The sequence below is a fragment of the Eremothecium gossypii genome, chromosome III (assembly GCF_000091025.4).
Source record: "Eremothecium gossypii ATCC 10895 chromosome III, complete sequence".
NCBI lineage: Eukaryota > Fungi > Ascomycota > Saccharomycetes > Saccharomycetales > Saccharomycetaceae > Eremothecium > Eremothecium gossypii.
Window position 1 is genome coordinate 650,300 of NC_005784.3, and position 22,297 is coordinate 672,596.

A 22,297-nucleotide genomic window follows, 5' to 3' on the forward strand; every position below is an offset into this window, starting at 1 on the left:
GTTCCTCCAGCCTATACCTGTGCCGTCAGACCCGCAATTTATATGCTCTCTGAGTCCGCAATGTCTATAGCTGCCACTTGTCAAGACTCACTTGACTCATCTTGCGCGCTGACACCCTAAATCCCTATGGAATTATTCCGCCGGCCTCGAGAACTTGATGCAATTTTATACGAAGGTTCAGTGGCCGGGTAACGTTTTGGTGATGTTTCGAATCTCTGGAGCTTTAAAACGTTTGTGGAAGACAGAAGTGTGGCGGAAGCACAAACATTGAGTCGCAGATAGAAGGGTTATTCCAGTGAGGTCTCGAGGAGAGCTAGGAGATGTCTACAGGTAATACTCCATCGCAACATGAATCGACTTTGGCGATATCGCCGTTTGTGACGAACCGGGGCAGATCGCAGCAGGAGCAGCGTCGAGTGATGATGCCTAGCACGGGCGAAGACAGTCTGGGGCCATCAGGGATGGCAGACAGTGGGACACACACGCCGCGCAACAGCGTCGTGCACAGCCCGCTGGTGCAGAAGACGCAGCTGGGTACGCCGTACATGGCGGAGGGTGCGGCGACGGGCGGGCTACTGGGGTCGATGTCCAAAACCGCGCTGTTCGGGCCGGCGGTGCCGTCGACGCTGCGCAAGGTGAGCAACGTGCGGGAGTACCGGCGGCCGGGGGACAGCGACGGCGAGGGCGGGGAGGGGTACGGCGTGGACTTGGCGGAGCTGTCCGCGGCGGAGAAGCTCCGGCTTTGGCGGCACGACGCGCTTATGCAGCACCACTACCGTACGGCCGAGTATATCGGCGACAAGGTGTACTCGATGACGCGGGACCCCAACGACGCGTTCTGGCTTGCGCAGGTGTACTACAACATGGGGCAGTACATCCGCGCGGTGGAGTTGCTTTCGCGCGACGGGCTAGACGCATCCAGCGTGATGTGTCGATACCTCACGGCGCTGTGTCTTGTGAAGATGGAGAAGTACGACGACGCGCTAGACATTGTCGGCGAGGTGAATCCGTTCAAGGACGACTCTGCGGAGCATGTGCGCAACCTCGACGGCGGAATCAAGTTGGAGTCGTCGCTTTGCTACTTGCGGGGCGAGATCTATTCGGCACAGAACAACCTTGATCTGGCAAAGGAATGCTTCAAGGAGGCTGTGTGTGTGGACGTGAAGAATTTCGAAGCCTTCGACCGCCTAATATCCAACAATATGCTCACGCCCGATGAGGAGACGGAGTTTATCGCCAGGTTGGACTTCACCGACTTGGACGACAACCAGGAGTTGATACGGTGTCTCTACAGCACGAAGCTATCGAAGTACGGCGATCTCACGAAGTTGAAGGCGGCGCATCGGTTCTTGCTGGACGAATATCATTTGGAGGACAACAAGGACGTCCAAACCACGGAAATCGAGCTACTCATATTCCAGGGCAAGTACCTGGAGTGCTTGGAGCTCTGCGAAAAGGTGTTGGAGCAGGACGAGTTCAACTTTGACGTCCTTCCGACGTACGTGCAGTGTCTATACGAACTCGGAGGCAAAAATAAGCTCTTCTTGGTGTCACACAAGTTGGCAGAGAGTTTTCCAAAAAGCTCGGTTACATGGTTTGCGGTAGGCACCTACTACTTCTCCATCAACAACATCACCGAAGCCCGGAAGTATTTTTCAAAAGCATCCGTCCTAGATCCAAACTTCGGTTACGCATGGTTGGGGTTTGCCCACACCTACGCTGTAGAGGGCGAGCATGAGCAGGCCTTATCCGCGTACTCTACGGCTGCACGTTTCTTCCCGGGAACGCACTTACCGCATTTGTACTTGGGGATGCAGTACTCTCGTATGGACACGTTGACCCTCGCTGAGGAGTACTTTATGATGGCGTACGATATATGTCCGACCGACCCGCTCCTCTTGAACGAACTTGGTGTTGTCTATTTCAAGAAGATGGACTATCCGAGGGCGAAGAAGTTCTTCAAGCGTGCCTGCGAGGCAATCAATATGCAGCAATCGGACGCCTCGTCTGTTGCAATATCGACGTACCTAAATCTAGGGCACACATACCGAAAACTTGACGAGGATGAGCGGGCTTTGCATTGCTTTAAAACAGTTTTAGAGCGCTGGAAACCGTCTGCCAACGTGTGGTGCGCTCTGGCGACGGTTTATTTAAAAATGAAAAAACTACAGAAGGCCATTGACGCCTTGCATTCGGTGCTGGCTATGGAGCCCAACCACCAGACGGGTCAGCAGTTGCTAAAAATAGCATTGGACGTTAACGTTCACCTGCCGTTGGACAACGGTCATCCGTTGATGGTTAGCGCCAAAATTAGCGAAAATATGAAGATGAGCTCCAACGATAAAAAGCGCTCCCTGGGGAACATCGATCCAGTGGTAATAGCAAAGCGCTTGAAGCAGGGCAGTACGTCATCTGATGAGGGTGATTCCATGGATATAGAGTAGTTGGATATGGTGCAGCTAGAGCATTTAGGTTACGTTAATAGAAGCCACATACATAATTGAAACATATGGTTCTGTCTGCTATGTGCAGATGATGCAAATACGCGTTGGCCCGCGCGGTTACGGCCACTACTTCGGCGCGCCGGCCTCTGTGCTGGCCTGCCCGCCGCTGTCGCCAGCACGCTTGGACGCAGTCCGCTTGCGCGGCATGCGCGGGCGCGGGCGCTTGCGCCCGGCAGCTTCGGGTGCGGCTTTGGGGGTGGTTTGGGGGAGCTCGGGGGCGCTTTTGTCCTTCTTGCTGGCGCCCTTCTGCTTGGATTTCTTTCGTTTCGAAGAAGGACCACTGGGGTGCCCCGCATCACCCCCATTCACTTCGGCACCGCTGGACGGGCGGGGCTTTCTCACCGGCTCGACCGGCGACTTGCCCACCTTCAACGTGCCCACGTTCGACGTGCCCCTCAGCAATATGATGGATTCCAGGTCCTTTTTGATGTATTCGTCGTTTCTGGTGTCCTTCCTGGGTGTCTTCAGGTTTTGTATGCGCAAAGACGAGAGCCGCTTCGGCGGCCTGGAATAGCTACTGGGGACTTGTTGCCTCGCCCGCAGCACCTTGTGACCCTTGTCGGGGCTGCCACAGGCCTCGTCGGTTAACAAGAACTCGAGTAGTCTTGAATTTTCGATATCCATGGTATCGGGCGAGTTACTGGCAGTGCTAAACAAAATCGGCACGCTCTATCTTTTAAGTACAACTACACACGTCCAATGGAACAACCTTCTAGTGAGGCCCGAGTCTCTCCTTGACGGCAGCCTCCACCTGCTTGTAGACCTCCTCAACAGGCTGGTCGCAGCTGAGCCGGACGACCTTGTCCTGCTGGGCGAAGTGCTCCACCACCGGCATGCTCGTCTCGACGTAGGTGCGGAAGCGCTTCTTGATGGACTCGATGTTGTCGTCGCTGCGGCCGCTCGTCTGGCCGCGCGTCAGCAGGCGCTCCAGCATCACGCGCTCCGGGCAGTCGAAGAACAGCACGAACTTGCTGGGCACCACGGTTTTCTCGAAGGTGAAGGCCTGATCCATCTTGCGCGGGAAGCCGTCGACCAGGAACTTGCGCCGGCCAGCGCGGTAGTGCTCCTCGATCGCGCGGCGCAGCAGCGCCACGGTCACCTCCTGCGGCACGATCAGTCCCTCCTTGATGTGATGCTTGATCAGCTCGCCGTACTGCGAGCCCGGCCGGTTCTGCTCGTCGCGCAGCAGGTCGCCCGCGCCGACGTGCACAAATTGCATGCGTTCGACCAGGCGCGAGCACTGCGTGCCCTTGCCGGAGCCCGGCCCGCCTAGCACGAACACTACGGACGCGTCCGCGGGCAGCGGCCGCGCGGACTCGTCCTCGGCCTCCCGCAGCTCCCGCGGCGGCGCCTTCTGGTACATAATCGAGTACAGCGTGGTCCCCGCCGCCAGCGCGCCGAGCAGCACGACCAGCTTGCCGCGCCCGCCACGCGGCTTCGGCGATCCGCCGGCCGCGGGCGCCGAGTAAGGCCTACAGCTCGCAGATCTCGCCAGCGCTGGCATCCGCAGCGCCGCAGGCGCCGCGCGCGCGCGCGCGGCCGCGGCCACTGCGCCACAATGCTGTCCCATAGCCCTCAACATCCCAACTAGCTAGTCACCTTGTGCAATCGGTCTACCGATGGTGTGTGCGGCGGGGACAAAGCCGTGGTGAAACGGACACTTTTCAAAATGGGCTGATCTGCAGCAGTACACGACCGATGAGCTGCGCGCACGGCGACAGCAGTCGCGGTTCGGCGCCTGGCTGCGCATAGGGAACTTACGTAGAGTATAGAAGGGCCGTCTACTTGGCGTAGGCAGCGAGGATGTCGTCGTTGTAGCGGAGGTATTTGCCGTTCGCGCAGTCCGGGATGCCTCTCAGCGCCAGGTTGGCGAAGATGGTGGCCGGGATCTGCGGGTCCAGCAGCTCGCTGTTCTTCTTGAGCTCCGTGAAGCGGCGCAGTGCCTCCGGCGCCATGCGATGGCCGAACTTGTCGCGGATGTCGTTCTGCATCTGCGTGTCGACCACGCCCGGCGCCACGGCGACCGCGCGCACCGCAGGCTCTTCCGCGGCCAGCGTCATCGCAAAGTGGTTCAGCGCGGCCTTCGACGAGCCGTACGCGCCCCACGCGGACTGTCTCCGAGTTAGTAGCTGCCCCTGCCCTGCTCTGCGTCGTACATACATATGCCTTCGTGCTCGCGCCCGAGCTCACGAACACCACACTGCCGCCCGCCTTCTTGAGCAACGGCAGCGCCCGGCCCACCAGGCCCACCACGCTGAAGAAGTTCACCTCGTACAGCCGCCGCCACGCCGCCACGTCGATGTGGTTGACGTCCTGCACGGGCTCCAGCACCCCTGCGTTCGCCACCACCGCGTCTATGCGCCCGTACGCCGTCGCTCGCGCCACCAGCGCGTCCTGCGCGTCCTCGGACGCCACGTCCCCCACCACGTACTCGAACTGCTCGCCGTACGTTGCTCTCAGCTCCTGCAGCGCCGCCTCGGACCGCGCCACACCCAGCACCACAGTGTCCGGCTGCCTGCACACCTTCTCCACCACTGAGCGCCCTATCCCCCGAGATACCCCGGTCACAATAATCAATCTAGGCATCTTACGTTCCGGAAACCGCTGCTACGAGTGCTGGACGTCCCCCTGCGACAGTTGGTGAATCTCGAGCGATTAGCGTTTTCACCAACATCGCACGAGAAGCAAAAAGCAGGGCACAGACAGCTACCGGCAAGACGGAGAGCGCAAGAGACCACGAGGCGTAAGGTCCGCGCATAGGCTCCATGATGATGAACAAGTCCAAGACCGACTGGGCCAAAGACACGCCCTGCAAAAACATCACGATATATGGGTACTGCAAGTACGAAAACGATGGCTGCATCTTCAACCACGGGAAGCCGTTGTCGACGTCGTCGAACACCGGGGGCGCGGCGGCGGGGTCTGCGGAGGACTCCGCGGCGTCCGGGGGCGTGACGGTAGGCAACACGGGCAAGTCGACGTTCAATGCCAAGACGGCGACGAGCTTCACGCCGTCGGTGGCCATCCCCGACTTCAACAACATCCCGAGCTTCACGCCGGAGCGCATAGTGTCGTCACCGGCGGGAGACGGGGCGACGGCGTTCACACCGAGCTTCAACCCCTACGGGTCGGACAGCTTCAATCCGTCGGCGAATGTGTCGGGGCCGGGGTCTGCGGTGTTCGCCGCGGCGTCCGGCAACGCGGGCGCGTCGGCGACAGCGGCGCCGCGGTCGCAGTCGGTGCACGTCGGGACGGGCGGCTACCTGCCGCTGGCTGGCACGGCGTTCCCCACGGTGTACCCGCCTTCGCACTCGATCCTGCAGTACCACCTGTACGCGCCGGACCCGCCGCCGCACCTGCAGGTGCCGTTGAAGGCGAACGAGCGGACGCCTGAAACGCTGTTCATCCCGAACAACCTGCGGGAGCACCTGCTGAAGCGGAACCTGTCTGCGCTGCAGGTGTTTCCGTCGGACGGGAACCTGCCCGACATCGTGGGCGACTACTTCGGGCTGGTGCCGCTGGAGTTCCACAACCGGCAGACCGGGAAGGGCCGCTACCTGGGGCACCAAAACTCTCTGTACAAGGTGTTCTCTAACTTCGACGGGAAGGTGTACATCATCCGGCGCATCCACGATGTGAAGACGACCGACGTTGGGCAGATTTCGCTGCCGTTCCGCAAGTGGCAGAAGGTGAGCTGTCCCAACGTCGTGAAGGTGAAGGACGCCTTCACCACGCTCGCGTTCGGCGACTCGTCGCTCTGCGTGGTGCACGACTACTACCCCCAGTCGAACTCTCTGTACGAGACACACGTTGCCAATTATACTGTCGTGCCGGTTACCCAGAAGTACTTGTGGAGCTATCTCGTGCAGCTCTCGAACGCGCTTAACGAGGTCCACCGCCACGGCTTGTCGATGAACAACATAAGCCTGGACAAGGTCATAGTCACCGGCGACCCCGGGCGCATCAAGGTCGGGGACTCCGCCGTGCACGACATCCTGGCGTTCGACGAGGGCCGGGACATCGCCAAGGAACAGCAGGCCGACTACAGCGCTGTCGGCGCGCTGCTCATGGACCTAGCCCAGCGCATGCTGGGCACGAGGGACCAGCCGCTGGATAGCATGGACATCGACCCGCTGTTCAAGCGGGTGCTGGCGTACCTTTTGTCGGACGAGAAGAAGACGATTGCGGAGTTCACCGCCCTGTTCAGCCACAAGATGCTAGACATAATCAGTTCGTCGCAGACCTACTCGGAGTACATCGAGCAGCACTTGTCGCGGGAGTTAGAGAATGGCAGGCTCTTCAGGCTCATGTGCAAGCTAAATTTCATCTTTGGTAGGATGGAATCCAGCATGGACATCCACTGGTCTGAGGCGGGGGACAAGTTCCCCATCATTCTGTTCTACGATTACGTGTTCCACCAGGTGGACGAGAACGGCAAATCCGTGATGGACCTCACCCACGTACTCCGGTGCCTGAACAAACTCGACACCGGCGTATCTGAAAAGATAATCTTGGTGACACCGGACGAGATGAACTGCATTATCATTAGCTACAAGGAGCTGAAGGATTCTATCGACTCGACATTTAGATCAATGACACAATAGTTACAATATGCTTGTAAATTATAGACAAAAATGACGATGCTCGTAGTGGACTCCGTCTCGATAGCCACACAGTGTGTGCATGTTGTGAAAAATATGCGCAAGCCCGGAATCGAACCGGGGGCCCATCGATGGCAACGATGGATTTTACCACTAAACCACTTGCGCTTGTTGTTGAGAATCTTGCATGTTGTCACATCACATTCGATACGTAGCAATATGTCGTTGTATACGTAGCGGATCATGCTGGGGCATATCTGAATGCTCTTGAACAACGGACTAGATTAATGGAGCCTTGCACTCAGAGGCTTGGGCAGGATGCAGCTTATGCGGGAGCGGCTGTTGGAGCTTTACAATACCAAGCAATATGTGGTGCTGCCCCCAGATGAGACAGTAAAACTGCAGCGAGAGGTGACGGCGAGCCTGAACTCAGCAGATCCAGGACTCAACGACGTTGACCGCATGGCCCTAATGGAGATGAACTTCTATTTGTTGGTGTACATTGGCGAAGAAATAGAAGCAGACGTGCTCTACCGCACACTTGTTGGACGTATAGGTGAGAACTCGCCCCGGATGCACCTCATGAAGGCTACGTTACTGCAGGTTACAGAAGGTGATCCCGCTGCCGCGAAGTACCTGAAGAACCTGCTTGAAAAGCAGCTTGAATACGATACAGATTCCGTGGATTACCTGCAGGTGGGCAAGAAGCTAATTGCGCTGGAACGGCCCGCGTTGTCCACCGAGCTGTGGATGAAAAAGCTGCTGTCGCTGCTAGAGAAGTTTCCACTGGACGCCGAACTATGGTGGACCCTTGCCATGGAATACTACAAGCTGGGGCAGTTTGACCAGGCCATTTACTGCTTTGAAGAAGTTTTGTTAATCTCGCCGTTGGCGTACTCTGCGTTTGCACAACTGGCGGAGGTGCTTTACTGTAAAGCTATGCGCGAAAAGCCCGTGTCTACGGATGTGCTGCAAGAGGCCCTTGAAAATGCGCTGCGGGCGGTCGAACTCTCCTCGAACTGCCTGAAGGGGTGGTCCTTTGTCGGGAAGATCAGCTCGGTACTGGAGAAACCAAGGCTACTGTCCCTTGCCTTGACGAAGTTACGCGAAATCGAAAGCAGCAGCAACAAGCAACATAGCAAGACCGCTAAATACATTCTCAAGTCATTGGAATAAGCTCTAAAACTACCGATACGTATATTTACTGCGTTAACGTTTATATACATATATCTAGGCGTGCGTATGGGTGTTGTACGTGTACATCTAACCAAATAACTCCACTATAGCTGTAGTACATGGCATTCCCTTGTAAGCAACTTCAGGTTCTGGACTACCCAATTGCTGTCCCGCATCCCAGCCTTGGGGTCGTGGCCCTGTGTTGACCTCAATTTAGCGAAGACCGACTTGTAGTCGCTCTCATACTGCTTGAATTCGCGAATGACGCGGTTAGAGTCGAACTCAACATACACGCGCGTATCGACTATCCTGAAGAGGACATCGTCCACACGCAGGAAGAAACGACTCAAAATCAGCATACACTCGTTCATCACTCTCACCTTAACATTCAGAATGCTAATGCCATTGTCCGCTAGTTCGTCCTCAAATAAAATCATGTCGTCGTAGAAAAGAATGGGGTCCGGCCTCGAAAGCTTCGCCAGAGGCAGCTCCACGCTGTCGTCTCTGACCATCGCCCTGCCATCTATGGTGCCCTGGTAGAGCGTCGTGTACGTCCAGTCGTACTGGTGGGATATGTTTAGGGAGGTATCCTCCAGCTCCTGGCTTTCCTTCTGCTTCTCTCGTTTGCTGTGGATCCATTTGTGCGCATACGAGACTCGAATCCCGCAATCCGTCAGCTCCACCTGCCTGAGAGCATCCAGCGCGTTGAACTCGAGAGCCCAGTTTTGTTTCTTATTCTCGACGCGTACAAAACTGTTGCCGAATATCATCTCGGGCAGCGTTAACCCGGCCAGAAGCGCGTCCCACTCGTCCAATTCCTGCGAATTCAGGATCGGCTTCTTGCGCGTAGACACCGTCCAGTCTAGGATGGAGATCGAGGGCGTGTCCTCGAGCGGCAGCGTCGCCTTGGGTGCCGGGATTATGACAGACCCGCACTGCGCGCACGGCGGGTTGTTGGGATTGTTGCACCTGTGTCGACCATCCACTACTGCTGCCTCGTGCCTTTCCACCTCTGGCCTTCTCGCCGTGCTTGCCGTGCTTGCCGTGCTTGCCGTGCTTGCCGTGCTTGCCGTGCTTCTCGCATCCTTTGGTAACGCAAAAGACGGCATTGAAGGGCCCTCAGTCGCGGTCTTTGTCACAGTCTCCCTCGCCGACGGTGGGCGCCGCGCCTGTACCGTCTTGTAGTGCAACTCACGTGCACCATTGACCTCAATAGCGCGTATACCTCGGCCCTGATCGGTACGTTTCATTCCTATTGCGCGCCCTGCTAGATTATCTGCAGGGGTGTACAACTCATCAAGGCTCAGCTGAGCAAGAATTAAGATTTGAGCGAGTAAAACGTCGGAAGGGATAATAAAGAAATAGCAGATGCCCAACCAGCAAGAGTTGGCTCAAACTACACAGGAAGCAGGAGAATGAAGCTACATAGACAAAAGGTGCTAAGTATTGTGGCCGCTGCTGCCATTGTTGGCCTGTGGTACATGTTTTTTGGTCAGCAGCTCTCGAACCGAGAAACATACGACCCAGATGTCGTCCCGCAGCAGGAGGGTAGGACCCCGGCAGCCGTGAGGGCTGCAGCGGACAAGAATCAGGCGCCCATGATAAAGGGTAGCATCATGCCAGGAATGCCAGACCCCACCGCGAAGCAGGAGCTGGGCAGGGCGACGTGGAAGCTGTTCCACACGATGCTTGCGCGGTTCCCAGATGAGCCATCGGAGCAGGAGCGGGAAAAATTGCATACCTTCCTACACCTGTTGGCAGAGCTGTACCCATGTGGCGAGTGCTCTGTGCATTTTGTGAGCTGGTTGAAGAAGCTGCCTCCGCAGACGTCCAGCAGGTCTGCCGCGGCCACGTGGGGGTGCTCGATTCACAACAAGGTAAACCTGTACCTAGGTAAGCCCGCATACGATTGCTCGAAGATACTCGAGGACTACGACTGCGGCTGCGGCGACGACGCGGCGGCGGGCAGTCTGAAGGTCTCCGTGCACACAGAGCGGCCGCAGGGCGGATAGAGGCTGTAGTGCGGTCTTCGGCGTTCCCTCCTAAAGTATATTGACACTAGCCTATGCAAGTCTACATAATGCAGCAACAGGAACCTTCGTGGCCACCTCGGGGTCGCGCCTGCTTGGCAGACGCACGGAAATGGTTCTCGCCCGGCTTCATATATCCCCAGACCTCTGGCACGGCGTAGTCTTTGTTCGTGGACGTGTAGTCTATGATGCTCAGGCATGCATTGGATGCGGTAATCCTCTCGCGGGCCAGCTCCTTCTTCAGCTTGTTATTCAGTTCCTCGGTCCGCTTCAGCTTCAAGTACTGTATCTTGGGGGGGAGCCGCTGCTCCGCCATCGTTCTGAATCGCTTTGTTTGAGCGAATGTCTCGAGCACCTTCTGAGCGCCCCGTCGTCTATATAAATGCTGCGTGCAGCCCGTGGCCATGTAGCCATGTTAATCTTTACATCAAGCCCGCAGGCACCAGGACAATGCACGATTAGCGGTTCCTCGGTCCGCCCCTGTCCGGGCTGCCGGCCACGGGCGCCGGCCCGGACATGTGTTACCCGGCCTATAATGCACTATAGATGCACATCGTCTTCGGCAAAACAGTTTTCCCCACAGCACCACCCACCACCACCGCAATGGAACATCCCTCTTTCACTCTCGCCGCGCTCACCGTCATCGGTGGCTCGATGGGCTACTGGCGTAAAGGGTCTGTGCCCTCGCTGGCTGCAGGTCTCGTTTTTGGTAGCACCTACGCTGTAGCAGGGTACTTGCTCCGGAAGAACGCAGAGGGCGGCCTCGAGCTCGCCCTTGGCGCGAGCTCCGTGATGCTGTTGACCGGCCTCATCAGAGGCGTGCCATCGCGTTTCGCCAAACCCGTCCCGCTGGTGCTCACCGCCCTCGGCGGCTTCGGCACAGCCTACTACTACGGGAAGTACCGCGAGTTCTACCCATAGTTTAGCTATCTCGTTTATCTAAATAGCAACAAGCAAAATACAGCCCCCCGTAGGCCGCGCAAGCAAAAAATAACGACATCAGCAGGATTCGAACCTGCGCGGGCAGAGCCCAAGAGATCCCTCAATTTAGTTCGAGTCTCACGCCTTAACCTCTCGGCCATAATGTCATATACCACGTAGCTGGGCGCCAGTGGATGAAGTCGCCATGTCGCAGGCACGTGATCTGCGCGGGAACGAAACCACTGATGAGCTGCGTGTGCAGTTGCACGATACCCGAACTCAGCAGTGATTGTAATTAATAAAAGGATACCGACATAATACTAGCTTAGTTAGAATAATCCGATTACAGCATGTCCCATGGGTCACAATAAAAATGAGGCTATACCTTATTTTTGATAGTGTTTTGGCGTCGCATTAATGTATCTGGTTGCGAAAATATATAAAGGGTCTTGGTCCCCCCTATAGTCAGCTGCGGCGGTCTCGGAACCATCGACTCAAAATCACGATTTAGAACAAACAAAAATGTCAGAAGAACATGCGAAAGAGGTGGGAGAGCCTGGCGTTTGCAAATGCTGCGAAGGAGCTGCTGCTCCGGATTGCAACTGCAAATGCGACAGCTGTGGATGTTTGTGCTGCAAGGACAAATGATCCGCGGCACGCAATTTATGAGTAAGTAGAGCTACGTATCACAACCAAATAGCAGCAATGCTATCCAGGTAAGTAACGAGAGCTACATACTATGTTACAAATACATTTCCGGTTACACGACTGAATTGTAATGAACCGTTACCAGTTTTCAGTAGGAACGTGCTGGCGGTATCTACTGGGGTTGCGGCATCACGCTTTAGTAGCAACCGATGCGCGTCTCCAGCGGGCTCAAAAACGGTTGCGGCTACCAACAGATAGCGGAACCAAGGCGCAAAGTTCTTGGCATGGCCTATATTGTCTGGTCACCCGATAGACGGTGGATCGGACATGTGCATGAGGTGAAATAGGGTATTCATTTATAAATATAAATCATGTGGCAATCTACATAACACCTGACAGGCGGGCTGCCGTACTCAATACCAAGGGCTCAAATGGGATTCAATCTGGATGGAGCCCTTGTTCAGAGCATATTATGCGATGCCGGGACGCCATCGCCATCGATATCATGAGACTAGGCGAACAGCTCGATGACACAACCAGCATGTGAAACAGCAGATGCGTACGGCAAACATGCCTGACTCGAAGACACAAATCACGACAGATCCCCGGGCGGCCTCCAACCACTGCGGCTGGCCAGTGACGTTCATGTGACAGAGCCAGCCAACGTCTGTAGAGACGGCATTCCCACCGCACTGGCATGTGCCATCCGTTTGCACCCGTGCACCAGGCACGGAGCAGCCACACCACGTGCGGACTTATTGGCCCACGTGATCGACTGACTCCACGTGCCGGCCATAGCCCGCATCGTCATAGTCGTTGCTGAATACAGTACAAATCATAACTCATCCATTCGCTATACAGTCATTATATAGCCGCTACGCCCGGCGCTGGCGACAGCAGCCGTGGCGGCAGAGGCTCGCTTACGCTGCCGGTGCGCGAGGTGGGCGAAAGCGAGGGAATCACAAACGGTTCCGTTGCATCTGAGGTTAAAACTAGGAAAGCCATGGTCGGTCTCTCCAAAAGCTGGCCGTGTTGTAGAGCCTGCCCGTGCTTATATACCATCACTGCTGCTCGCAGTCATGCACGAGCGTGATCTGTGTCCCCTGGGCGGCCGGCGGTCAGGCAGGGGCGGCGGTGTTCAAAGGCCGCCTCATGCCGCGGTTTCGCTACGCACGAGTCTAGGGAATGGTTCTGTCCTGCTTACGACAAGTACCCGGTTCCCGTGTGACAAATATCCCTTCACATAGCCCCTCGCGATGAGATTGGCCAGAAGGCACTCCGTATGATCCAGTAGGCGCTCGCCCCCAGCGTCCGGCGTGGCTGACGTTGAGTATGCCAGCGCCGCAGCGATAATGCGGATCGGGAGCTGTGATGAGCCCCCGGACAGGCGCCAAACGGCCTTGACCAGCCGCAGCAGTATGTACGGGCGCAGATGGCTTAGCGGTAGGTACAGCCCACGTCTCAGCAGCGGCAGCTGCATGCGCACGAGCTCGCGGTCGTACAGCCCGAGGTCGCCAGAGCGCAGCGCAGCGACCAGGGCGGCGTAGTGGATCGCCGCGGGGTCCTGGGGCGGCGGCCAGGCGGCGATCACGTGATGCTTGGGGTACCAGCGGCGCGCCAGGAAGGCCACCGGCACCAGGTAGGTCAGGATGAGCTGGTGGTGGCGCGTGTGGTCGCGGTGGCACGTGAGCAGCGCGGTGTTGAGCCAGCGGAAGCCCTTCTCGTAGTCGGCGCGGCGACAGGCATGGTAGCGGCCGAGGTAGTAGCAGTACGTGACGGTGAGCGCGCGGCGCTCGCCGAAGGCGCGCTCCACCGGCGGCAGGTCCTGGGCGCGCGACTCCAGCACCTTGACCATGTTGGTCACAAGGCTGTGCGCGCCGAGGCGCGCGTAGGTGCGGAAGAGCAGCAGCGCGAAGTAATAGGCGCCGTGCCGCTTGTTGGACGCTGCCGGGTCGCGGTCCTTGAGGCACAGATTCAGCGACATGTGCACGGCGCGGCCGCACTGCGTCAGGTGGTCCTCCGTCGCGAGGTCACCACACTGAGCGGCCTCGGCGGCGCGCTCCGTGCGCGCGTCCAGGGCGGCCGCCATCTGCACCAGCTGCCGCGCGCACGTGTACAGCGGGTACACGACCCAGCCGGACTCCCACTCCGCAATGCGGTTGAGCGCCCGCAGCTGTGCCAGCGCCAATTCAAACACCCTCGGCGACGGGCCCTGCGCGCAGCGATACTCGATCTTCAGTGCCGCGGTTGTGCGCACGAAGTGCGCCAGCTTCTCATCTGATGGATCCGCGAGTGCGTCGCCCACCATGGGCTTGTCCGCTGCAATGAACTCCAGCAGATGCGTCGTGCAGCGTTTGAACTGGAAGCAGGAAGTTACGGCCTGTATCATCTTGCGTTGTGTACGTTGGCGGCTGCTCGTGGTCTTCGAGCAGGTGCGAGCAGTTTTTCAATCGTGTCTTGGACAGCAGGCGAAATGGCTGGTGATCAACTCTCTGGCCCAAGAGCACCACAGGGACATTCGGTGTTATTGAAGCCACGGGGTGTTTCTATTGTATCCAATACCGCCACTATGATAGCATCCGGGGTTTCCGACGTGGGCACGGATAAGGGCAAGGAGCCGGACAGAAAGACAGACGATGCACCCGACAGCTTGCGGTACCAGATCTCGGCGAAGGAGCGGCACATCGCAGAGCTGGAATTCCAGCTGCAGCAAGCGCGGAAGGAGCTGCGGGAACTGCAGACGAGGGCATCCGGTAAGAAAGAGGGCACGCCGGCGGCCAATGAGTTCACGAGGCTGCTGCACAAGAAGATGCAGGAGGTAAACCAGAGCCCAGCGGTGCGGCGGAGCAAGGAGTCCATCGAGAACTTCCTGCAGGAGGTGCAGAGCGGCTCGGGCCCCTTCGTGGGCGGCGCGGCGCTGAAGACGCGGCTGCAGTCCCTGAAGCCGGGCGGGGCGTCCGAGCATTCGCTGCGCGGATCTACGGCGGAGACCGCAGGGGCAGCGGGCTTCTTCGGGATGCTGAAGGGGAAGCTGCAGGAACTAGCGCTGGACGAGGAGGAGGAGAGCGAGTTTGACCGGGAGATGAACAACTCTGAGACTTTCTATCTAAAGGACAAGCTGGACTACGACTCCGAAGAGGAAGTGCTATCAGAGGAAGTCGACAACAACTTCACCGGCAACAAGTACCCGCAAAAGTTGACCAACAAGCATACGTAGGCTGGGCAGTAAGGTGATCCACCCGCATGGCGCCAGCAGCTTATATACAGAGCAGCGCCGTGTGCACTTTATAGGTAATTACGTCTCTACATGCTTTTCACTTGAACGTGTTAGCCACGAATGCCTGCGTGGTCTTTAGCGCCTCGTACTTCACCTTGGAGTTGGGGTGGTTTAGCAATTCCATGATTATGACCTTCGCATTGAGCTTTCCAAGGATATCCACGCACTCGGGCTGTAGCTCCACGATGTGGGTGATGTCGTTGAGGACTACCTGCAGTGCGACGTTGTCGCTGCTATCGTGCGATGTGCTGAGCTCCTTCAACACGTTTATCAGCTGCTTGAACAGCTTCCAGTTCTCCTCCTTGAACTTGTGCGCGTTCTCCGACCAGAACGTGTTGTCGGTGTGGGGTGGCGACCATACCAACAGCTTGGAGTCCAGTTCCGCAACGTACTCATCCAAGGACGTCAACTCATGGTACTCCGATTCGAGGATACCGTGTAGTTGGGACAGATCCTCGCGCAATTCGTCGTCGCTGTATTTGCGCTCGCTCAGTTGCTGGAGTATAGGCAAGCCGGAGCCCAGCAACAGCAGGTTTTTTATGGTGGCCTTGCGGCCCTTGACCTGCGCGGCGACGCAGTTCAGAAGAATGGCAATGGACAAGCGGGTAACCTTTTCCTTGATTGTGACCTTCACCAGCTTGAACAGCTTGAGAAGCTCCGACAGATACGTGTGGGACAGGTCGGCGGCAATTTGCGGCTCAAAGCTGAGGAGCCAAAGTGTCAGCAGCGCGTAGTACTGTGCCTGGATGCCAAGGTTGTTGCTGTTCGTGGGGACTACCCGCGTGGAAGACCTCCCGTCCAGCGCCCAGTCGATGATCTGGAATATTACCGGCACAAACTTGGCGCTGTGCTTCCACACCAGCCTCCGGTACCGCTTCACGGCCACCAGCTCCTGCAGCAAGCGAATGCACACGTATGCCAGCTCCATGCGCTCCAGATTAGTCAGAACCCGCAGGTAGTTGGGGTTCGACACCAGCGCCTCCACCAGCTCCTCGCTCTGCAGCCCCTCCTGGATCAGCAGCGAGACAACGTTGAAGCACGACAGCAGCACGAACTGGTCGTCCGCCGCGCTGTCCGTCAGTGTCGACTCGTACAGCTTGCGCACAAGCTCCGGGCCCTTCTTGAAGTACCGCAGCACCTCGTGCACGTACTTGTCGCTCGTGAACAGCTCCGACAGCAGGTTCAGCACCGCCCGCTTCGCATCCAGGTTGTTCGACGTCGCCAGCAGGTGCACCAGCGCCTGCACGCCCTGTTCCAGCGGCAGATCCAGCGCGCCGCCGCGCGCGTGTTTCAACAACGTCGACTCGAGCTTCTTGGCAATCCCCGCGTCAAACTCGCTCAGCTCGGCCGACCGCACCAGCGCGTCCCACGCCACATGCCTCGAGCTGATCGTATTGCGGATATCGTTGAAGTGCGTGCTATCAAGCAGAATCTTTTGAACCCCCTGAGCCACGGCCATCGTCACAGCTAAGATCTACGCTTCCACGCCACCGTACTGCCCACTTTGAAACCCGTGGGACTAGTCAATATCTGGCGTGGTCTGGCGGACTCCCCTTTACACAGCGGAAATTTTCGCTGGCTGGCTGCGCCAAGTGCGGGTAACGATGTGAGAACGGCTGGGGTCATGAACTTATATGAGTACATACAGTTACACAAGCGTCGGCGACGGTGCTCGGCCAGCGGCCACTACGCATCGCCTCGCCCGCCCGGATAGTGGTGGCTGTTGTAATAGAACGCGAAAACCTTGCGCACCGCACGGGGGGGTCAGGCGAAGGCATGTTTTATAATACACAAAATCTTTTACATTTAACCTCAAGAAGATTCACGCTCGAACTCCTTGGACATATCTGCATTCTCAATGGCACCGCAGATGGTCTCGCATATTATGCCGGTAACCAAGTAAGGGTCGATGTTGGAGGCGGGCCGGCGATCCTCGAAGTAGCCGAAGCCCTCCTTGCTGACGGAGCGCGGAATGCGGATGGACGCGCCGCGGTTGGCCACGCCGGACGAGAAGGTGGCCATGGAGGCGGTCTCGTGGCGGCCGGTGAGGCGGAGCTCGTTGTCGGAGCCGTAGAGCTTGATGTGCTCCTTGTGGCGCTTGGACAACTTGTCGATGGCCTCCTCGATGTAGCGCATGCCGCCGGGCTGGCGCATCTCCCTCGTGGACACGTTGGTGTGGCAGCCCGCGCCGTTCCAATCGCCCTTCAAGGGCTTGGGGTGGAAGGAGACCTTCACGCCGAACTCCTCGGCGACGCGGTGGAGCAAGTAGCGCCCCACCCAGAGCTCGTCGCCCATGGTGATGCCCGTGCACGGCCCGACCTGGAACTCCCACTGCGAGGGCATCACCTCGGCGTTGATGCCCGAGATGCGAAGGCCCGCGTAGAGGCACGCGCGGTAGTGCGCCTCGACCACGTCGCGCGCGTACACCTTGCCCGCGCCCACGCCGCAGTAGTAGGGGCCCTGCGGCGCGGGGAAGCCGCCCTTGGGCCACCCGTACACGTTGTCGTTGTGGTCGAACAACGTGTACTCCTGCTCGAGCCCAAACCAGATGTCCGCCGCCCTGTGCGCCTCAAAGAGCTTCGCCGCCTCGTGCCGGTGGTTGTACTTGTTCGGCGTGCCGTCGTTGTTCCAGCACTCCGCCAACACGATGATGTTGTCCCCGCGCCGGAACGGGTCCGGGTAGAAGGCCACCGGCTTCAAGTACACGTCCGAGTCGTGCCCAGGCGCCTGCCCCGTCGACGACCCGTCGAAGTTCCACTCCGGCAACTCGTCCACGCTCTCCACGCGCCGCTGCAACGTGCGCCCCTTCGACCGCAAGTGCCCGGCCGAGTCGACCCAGATGTACTCCGCGATCACCGCCCCGCGCTGGTCCAAATCGAGGTATTTCAGCAACGTCGATGTCTTCTCTACTAGCTCGCTCATCTTTTGTGTCCCGCTGCCTCGCTCCTGCTTTTGTGATGCCCGCGCCCGCTATATATACGAATGCGATCCACTGGCCTCTGATTATGTGCAATACCGCACTGCAGACAAAGGATGAGGTGACGGGAAAACGCCTTCTTTCTTTTTGCCTTGCTCTGACTCAGAAGCCTGGCCGCAGAGCTTGTGATGCCCGCCGCGGCCGCCTGGGCGCTTATCGCGGGCTCTGCCTGGCCCTCCGATTGGCCCCTAGCGGTCCGGACACCGGGACAAAAAATATCTTCGCCGATAAGGGTGATTACGAATGTCCCGGCGCCTGTTTCCATGTCCCGCGCATGTTTACATGTCCATAAAAACTGATAGCTTATCTCTTGTATGTGTGGGTGCTATTCACTGAGTGCGACAAGCTGCTCCCATGCCGCGTCCGGGGGCGTGGCAGAGTCAATCGCGGGGGCGAGCACGCCGTTGACCGCGACGGAGGGCGTCACGTGGACGCCGTTCTGGCGGTGGTAGCGCACGTAGTGCTTGAGGTCGCGCACGACGGCGTTGCCGTCGTTGCCGCGGACGGCGAGCAGGTCGTAGACGGCGTCAGCTGGGAGGCCGGCGGCGTCGCGCGCGAAGTCCGCGAGCTCGCGGTACACGGCGTGGCGCGACTTGTCGGCGGTGCGCGTGTCGAACCAGCGGTCCTGGTGGAGGAAGAGCTCGCGCGAGAAGGGCAGGAAGGCGGCGGGGTCGAGGCGGGCGACGGCGAGGGCGGCCTCGTGCATGTACTGGGAGGCGGGGTGCCAGGGCTGGATGACGTGGTTGAAGACGATCTGGAAGCGCGAGTCGGCGCGCGCGCGGGGGAAAAGGGCGTCGTGCCAGGCGAGGAAGAGGCGGCGCGAGAAGGGGCAGCAGTAGTCCAGGTAGAGCTCGACGGTGTCGCGGGCGGGCGCGGCGGGCGCCAGCGCGTGGGAGGCGGCGAAGCGGGCGGGGGGCGTCATGGGGGTGGGGGAGCGGGAAAGAAACCGCAGGGTCGCGGCATACGGTTACATACTACACAGCTACTTGTCGAGGGACTCCAGGTACTCCTGCTTGGTGACCCAGGAGCCGAGCTTCCAGTCCGGGAGGTGGCACATGTTGACGCCGCCCTGCCAGCTCTGCAGCTGGCGGTCGACGTGGGCGGGCGTGGCGTAGGTAGAGAGCTTGTACTGCGGGAACTGCAGGCTGAGGTCGTTGACGAGGCGCTGCTCCAGGCCCTGGAGCAGGGAGGTCCCGCCGATGATGACGACGTTGGTCAGCAGCGCGGCGTGGATCTGCTCGGGGGTCGCGGAGGGCAGGCCGGCGGCGGCGGGCTGCGCGGCGGAGCCGTTGCTGGAGGTGATGCTGGCGGCGCACTTCTTGATGGCCTTGCCGACGAGGTCCGACAGGCCGTCCGCGCTGTCGAACTCGGGCGACACGGAACTGGGGTCGAACAGCGACTCGGGGATGCGGTAGCACTGCTTGAGGTCCCACGTGACGGTCTTCTGCCGCTTGAACAGGAAGTGCTTGCGGCCCTCGAGCGGGATGGGGATGAAGCTGATGGACTGCTTCTGCAGCTGCTTCTCGACCTCGCTGAGCCGCATCAGCGACACCTGCAGCATCGTGTTCTTGAAGTCGCGCATCCACGTGCGCGACTGCTGCCAGTGGTACAGCGACGTGCCGTCCGGCCGGTCGTCCAGCGCCTTCATCAGCTGGAAGTCCAGGAAGTCGCCCGCGTAGCGCGAGCGCAGGATCCCGGTCTTGACCACGCTGCCGTCCACGATGGGCGTCACCGTCACCTTCGACGCGCCCACGTCCACCACCAGCGCCGTGCTGCGCCCCAGCGACAGCGTCACCGCGAGCGGCTCGCTGATCAGCTGCAGCACCGGCGCGCGCAGCTTGCACAGCACCAGCTCGTGGAACTGGCTGCGCACCGTCGCCGACAGGTCCGGGGGCACCGTGATGCACACCGGCAGCTCCTCCGGGCCCACGCGCAGCTGCGTCGCGTATATCCACCGGCAGAACCGCTCCAGCATTTCCCAGTCCGTGGGCACCCCGCGGTTGTCGAAGAGCGTGTATATGTCGTGTTCCTTCGCCTGCATCAGCTCGTACAGCCCGTACACGGGCTCCCCGCCGTCCGGCATCAGGTACGCCGACGGCAGCATGCACTGCGGCAGGTCCCGGTTGCTGAACCCCGCCACGGTCGAGTGCTTTCCAAAGTGCAGCACTACTGCCTTCTCTAGCGCCATGTTCTCGCTCTTGTCCTCCAGCTTGATCTTGCGGTGGGCGCGTCGCTCAATTTTCAGCGCTGAAATTTCGCCCTGTCTGCTCCACGATGACCAACACTCCGCTACACCGCCAGGCCGGACGCTGCACTGCTTCTGCCAGGTATAGTCGTCTGCCCACCGTCGGAAATTGTAGAGCTCGGGCTGCGCCGCGGGATGGAGAAACAGAGGAAGGAGTACGAGGAGCTGAAGCAGAAGCTGAAGCAGGCCCTGCACGAGAAGAAGGTGCAGGAGCAGGAGTGGGACCAGATACAGCAGGAGATCTTCGACAAGGAGACCGAGTACCTGTCCGGCAACGCGTCGAGCAAGTACGGCACGATCGTGAAGGGGTTCGACGGGTTCGGCAAGCACGCGTCGCAGGACAGCCACCACTTCCAGGACCAGGACCGCATCTTCTCGCTCAGCAGCGCGCTGTTCGTCAAGCAGCAGGAGGGCGTGCAGGACGAGGAGTAGCGGGCCGCGCCTGTTTTTGTCCGTGGGGTGTGCTGCACGCGGGAGCGTGCTTTCGCTGCCGAACGTCGATGCGACGCTCGAACACAGGGGTGGGCTACATAGCAATGGGGGACGGCGTGCAGCGGCCGGCGCCAGCTGGGGAAGCACGCGGCCGGCGGCGCCGGCGGCGCGTTACCCGCATCGGCTTTCTGCTGGGGTCTTCATTGGTCGAGCAACAGGCCTGCCTTAAAAAAAAATGGATCTCAGCGTTGAACAAAGGCCTCGCGCGCGCCACGTACTGCCTGTCCCCGCTCATGTCTAGCGTTTCTAGGAGATATATATCGCTTGTGAAGCCTGGGTCGTCGAGCGTTCCGCCCATTGCGCGCCTGCTGGCGCCTAATGCAGCAGCGAAGGCGCTGTTCCCGTCGGAGGATCTCGGCAGCACGCAGTTCGAGCTGCTGGGCGAGTCCGGGACACTGGCGCGGGCGGCCGTGCCGGCCGGGACGTCGCTCTACGTGCGGCGCGGCTGCATGGTGTCGCTGTACAACCGGTCCGGGCTGCGCGACATCGCGATGTCGCACCAGTGGCTCCAGCCCGCGGCGCGGATGCTCCGGTACCGCTCGCTGAAGGCGTCGATCTACTACCGGTTGTCGAGCCCCGCGCACCTCAACTGTCTGCTGGCGCCCAACTTCATGTCGCAGCAGCTGTGGCGGGCGCGGCCCGTCGCGGGCCGCACGCTCTGCCCGCTGACACTCGACGGTACGTCCGACTGGTTCGTCTTCGGCCGAGACGCCGTCGTGGCCTACGAGTCCAACTCGTCGCTCGTCATACAGGAAGGCCCGTTCCGGTGGCCCTTGCGGCGCGCCCACCCGCTGGGCTCCAAGCTGCAGCTGGCGCAGGGCCGCGGCAGCCTGCTACTTAGCGGCTACGGCACCGTGTACCGCGTCGACCTCAAGGACGCGGCGGACGAGCTCATCCTGCAGCGCCGGCACCTGCTGGCGATCAACGGCGCGGCGCCAGCAGACATCCACGCCTGCGCCACGCCATACGACATGCTTCCGCCGGCGCGCGCGGCCCGCGTGGTCCCACCACTCGTGTCGCTCAGCGCGGATCGCCGAGTGCACGTGGAGTGGTCCAACCTCTGCCGCTGGTTCTCCGCACAAGCCTCGCACGCCCGCAGCCTGGCGCAGCGCCTATACGCCCGCTACCTCCACGGGCCTTCCGACTTCGTCAAGATTCGGGGGCCCCGCACGCTCATGGTCCAGAGTATGTACAGCGGTAGCGCTCCTCTTCCCAGCGTGCCAGCCCGCGCTGCGCCCCAGCCACTCTACACCACAGATATGGACTCGCTGCCTGAGCTGAAGGTTTCAGACGCGAAGAACTACCTCAGCTATGCGTCGGTCGGGCCAGACGGCAATGTTTCGTTCCGCAGCACCCCTGACTTCAAGGATTCCGTGAAGCAAATCGAATTGGCCAAGAACAGGAGGTAAGGCGCCTATGTAGGATT

At 59.5% G+C, this 22,297-nt stretch overlaps 19 protein-coding genes and 2 non-coding genes across 21 annotated transcripts; 8 read left to right on the forward strand and 13 right to left on the reverse strand.

Moving 5' to 3' along the window:
* Nucleotides 1-320: 320 nt before the first annotated feature.
* Nucleotides 321-2,444, forward strand: CDC16 (anaphase promoting complex subunit CDC16; the record flags this gene model as incomplete). The annotated part of the gene is made up of 1 exon (NM_208923.1): nt 321-2,444. One exon carries the CDS (start codon nt 321-323, stop codon nt 2,442-2,444), a length of 2,124 nt encoding a protein of 707 aa, NP_983570.1.
* A 126-nt stretch (nt 2,445-2,570) lies between these two features.
* AGOS_ACR169C (ACR169Cp) lies at nt 2,571-3,128 on the reverse strand (the record flags this gene model as incomplete). Its single annotated transcript, NM_208924.1, has 1 exon — nt 2,571-3,128. The coding sequence occupies one exon, from the start codon at nt 3,126-3,128 to the stop codon at nt 2,571-2,573; it is 558 nt and encodes a 185-aa protein (NP_983571.1).
* An 88-nt stretch (nt 3,129-3,216) lies between these two features.
* URA6 (bifunctional uridylate/adenylate kinase) lies at nt 3,217-4,086 on the reverse strand (the record flags this gene model as incomplete). The annotated part of the gene is made up of 1 exon (NM_208925.1): nt 3,217-4,086. The coding sequence occupies one exon, from the start codon at nt 4,084-4,086 to the stop codon at nt 3,217-3,219; it is 870 nt and encodes a 289-aa protein (NP_983572.1).
* A 199-nt stretch (nt 4,087-4,285) lies between these two features.
* Nucleotides 4,286-5,090, reverse strand: AGOS_ACR171C (SDR family oxidoreductase; the record flags this gene model as incomplete). The annotated part of the gene is made up of 2 exons (NM_208926.1): nt 4,286-4,615; nt 4,665-5,090. The coding sequence occupies 2 exons, from the start codon at nt 5,088-5,090 to the stop codon at nt 4,286-4,288; spliced, it is 756 nt and encodes a 251-aa protein (NP_983573.1).
* Nucleotides 5,091-5,269: 179 nt separating this feature from the next.
* PAN3 (PAN-complex poly(A)-binding subunit PAN3) lies at nt 5,270-7,108 on the forward strand (the record flags this gene model as incomplete). The annotated part of the gene is made up of 1 exon (NM_208927.1): nt 5,270-7,108. One exon carries the CDS (start codon nt 5,270-5,272, stop codon nt 7,106-7,108), a length of 1,839 nt encoding a protein of 612 aa, NP_983574.1.
* Nucleotides 7,109-7,202: 94 nt separating this feature from the next.
* Nucleotides 7,203-7,273, reverse strand: AGOS_t0054. Its single transcript has one exon. It is a non-coding gene; the product is annotated as a tRNA-Gly (tRNA).
* Nucleotides 7,274-7,423: 150 nt separating this feature from the next.
* Nucleotides 7,424-8,281, forward strand: EMC2 (Emc2p; the record flags this gene model as incomplete). The annotated part of the gene is made up of 1 exon (NM_208928.1): nt 7,424-8,281. One exon carries the CDS (start codon nt 7,424-7,426, stop codon nt 8,279-8,281), a length of 858 nt encoding a protein of 285 aa, NP_983575.1.
* A 104-nt stretch (nt 8,282-8,385) lies between these two features.
* Nucleotides 8,386-9,531, reverse strand: TIP41 (Tip41p; the record flags this gene model as incomplete). The annotated part of the gene is made up of 1 exon (NM_208929.1): nt 8,386-9,531. One exon carries the CDS (start codon nt 9,529-9,531, stop codon nt 8,386-8,388), a length of 1,146 nt encoding a protein of 381 aa, NP_983576.1.
* A 165-nt stretch (nt 9,532-9,696) lies between these two features.
* Nucleotides 9,697-10,293, forward strand: ERV2 (flavin-linked sulfhydryl oxidase; the record flags this gene model as incomplete). The annotated part of the gene is made up of 1 exon (NM_208930.1): nt 9,697-10,293. One exon carries the CDS (start codon nt 9,697-9,699, stop codon nt 10,291-10,293), a length of 597 nt encoding a protein of 198 aa, NP_983577.1.
* Nucleotides 10,294-10,354: 61 nt separating this feature from the next.
* On the reverse strand, nt 10,355-10,717 carry STE18 (Ste18p; the record flags this gene model as incomplete). The annotated part of the gene is made up of 1 exon (NM_208931.1): nt 10,355-10,717. One exon carries the CDS (start codon nt 10,715-10,717, stop codon nt 10,355-10,357), a length of 363 nt encoding a protein of 120 aa, NP_983578.1.
* Nucleotides 10,718-10,857: 140 nt separating this feature from the next.
* TMH11 (Tmh11p) lies at nt 10,858-11,232 on the forward strand (the record flags this gene model as incomplete). Its single annotated transcript, NM_208932.1, has 1 exon — nt 10,858-11,232. The coding sequence occupies one exon, from the start codon at nt 10,858-10,860 to the stop codon at nt 11,230-11,232; it is 375 nt and encodes a 124-aa protein (NP_983579.1).
* A 73-nt stretch (nt 11,233-11,305) lies between these two features.
* On the reverse strand, nt 11,306-11,399 carry AGOS_t0055. The gene is given in 2 exon segments: nt 11,306-11,350; nt 11,363-11,399. It is a non-coding gene; the product is annotated as a tRNA-Ser (tRNA).
* A 1,345-nt stretch (nt 11,400-12,744) lies between these two features.
* SPO24 (Spo24p) lies at nt 12,745-12,942 on the reverse strand (the record flags this gene model as incomplete). The annotated part of the gene is made up of 1 exon (NM_208933.1): nt 12,745-12,942. One exon carries the CDS (start codon nt 12,940-12,942, stop codon nt 12,745-12,747), a length of 198 nt encoding a protein of 65 aa, NP_983580.1.
* An 88-nt stretch (nt 12,943-13,030) lies between these two features.
* Nucleotides 13,031-14,269, reverse strand: AGOS_ACR179C (uncharacterized protein; the record flags this gene model as incomplete). The annotated part of the gene is made up of 1 exon (NM_208934.2): nt 13,031-14,269. The coding sequence occupies one exon, from the start codon at nt 14,267-14,269 to the stop codon at nt 13,031-13,033; it is 1,239 nt and encodes a 412-aa protein (NP_983581.2).
* Nucleotides 14,270-14,449: 180 nt separating this feature from the next.
* Nucleotides 14,450-15,097, forward strand: ACF4 (Acf4p; the record flags this gene model as incomplete). Its single annotated transcript, NM_208935.2, has 1 exon — nt 14,450-15,097. One exon carries the CDS (start codon nt 14,450-14,452, stop codon nt 15,095-15,097), a length of 648 nt encoding a protein of 215 aa, NP_983582.2.
* Nucleotides 15,098-15,194: 97 nt separating this feature from the next.
* On the reverse strand, nt 15,195-16,616 carry VMA13 (H(+)-transporting V1 sector ATPase subunit H; the record flags this gene model as incomplete). The annotated part of the gene is made up of 1 exon (NM_208936.1): nt 15,195-16,616. The coding sequence occupies one exon, from the start codon at nt 16,614-16,616 to the stop codon at nt 15,195-15,197; it is 1,422 nt and encodes a 473-aa protein (NP_983583.1).
* Nucleotides 16,617-16,969: 353 nt separating this feature from the next.
* GLN1 (glutamate--ammonia ligase) lies at nt 16,970-18,079 on the reverse strand (the record flags this gene model as incomplete). The annotated part of the gene is made up of 1 exon (NM_208937.1): nt 16,970-18,079. The coding sequence occupies one exon, from the start codon at nt 18,077-18,079 to the stop codon at nt 16,970-16,972; it is 1,110 nt and encodes a 369-aa protein (NP_983584.1).
* Nucleotides 18,080-18,459: 380 nt separating this feature from the next.
* Nucleotides 18,460-19,056, reverse strand: AGOS_ACR183C (DsbA family protein; the record flags this gene model as incomplete). The annotated part of the gene is made up of 1 exon (NM_208938.1): nt 18,460-19,056. One exon carries the CDS (start codon nt 19,054-19,056, stop codon nt 18,460-18,462), a length of 597 nt encoding a protein of 198 aa, NP_983585.1.
* A 60-nt stretch (nt 19,057-19,116) lies between these two features.
* ARP7 (Arp7p) lies at nt 19,117-20,322 on the reverse strand (the record flags this gene model as incomplete). The annotated part of the gene is made up of 1 exon (NM_208939.1): nt 19,117-20,322. One exon carries the CDS (start codon nt 20,320-20,322, stop codon nt 19,117-19,119), a length of 1,206 nt encoding a protein of 401 aa, NP_983586.1.
* Nucleotides 20,323-20,514: 192 nt separating this feature from the next.
* On the forward strand, nt 20,515-20,811 carry EAF6 (Eaf6p; the record flags this gene model as incomplete). Its single annotated transcript, NM_208940.2, has 1 exon — nt 20,515-20,811. One exon carries the CDS (start codon nt 20,515-20,517, stop codon nt 20,809-20,811), a length of 297 nt encoding a protein of 98 aa, NP_983587.2.
* Nucleotides 20,812-21,104: 293 nt separating this feature from the next.
* Nucleotides 21,105-22,280, forward strand: AIM24 (Aim24p; the record flags this gene model as incomplete). The annotated part of the gene is made up of 1 exon (NM_208941.2): nt 21,105-22,280. One exon carries the CDS (start codon nt 21,105-21,107, stop codon nt 22,278-22,280), a length of 1,176 nt encoding a protein of 391 aa, NP_983588.2.
* Between the last annotated feature and the right edge of the window lie 17 nt (nt 22,281-22,297).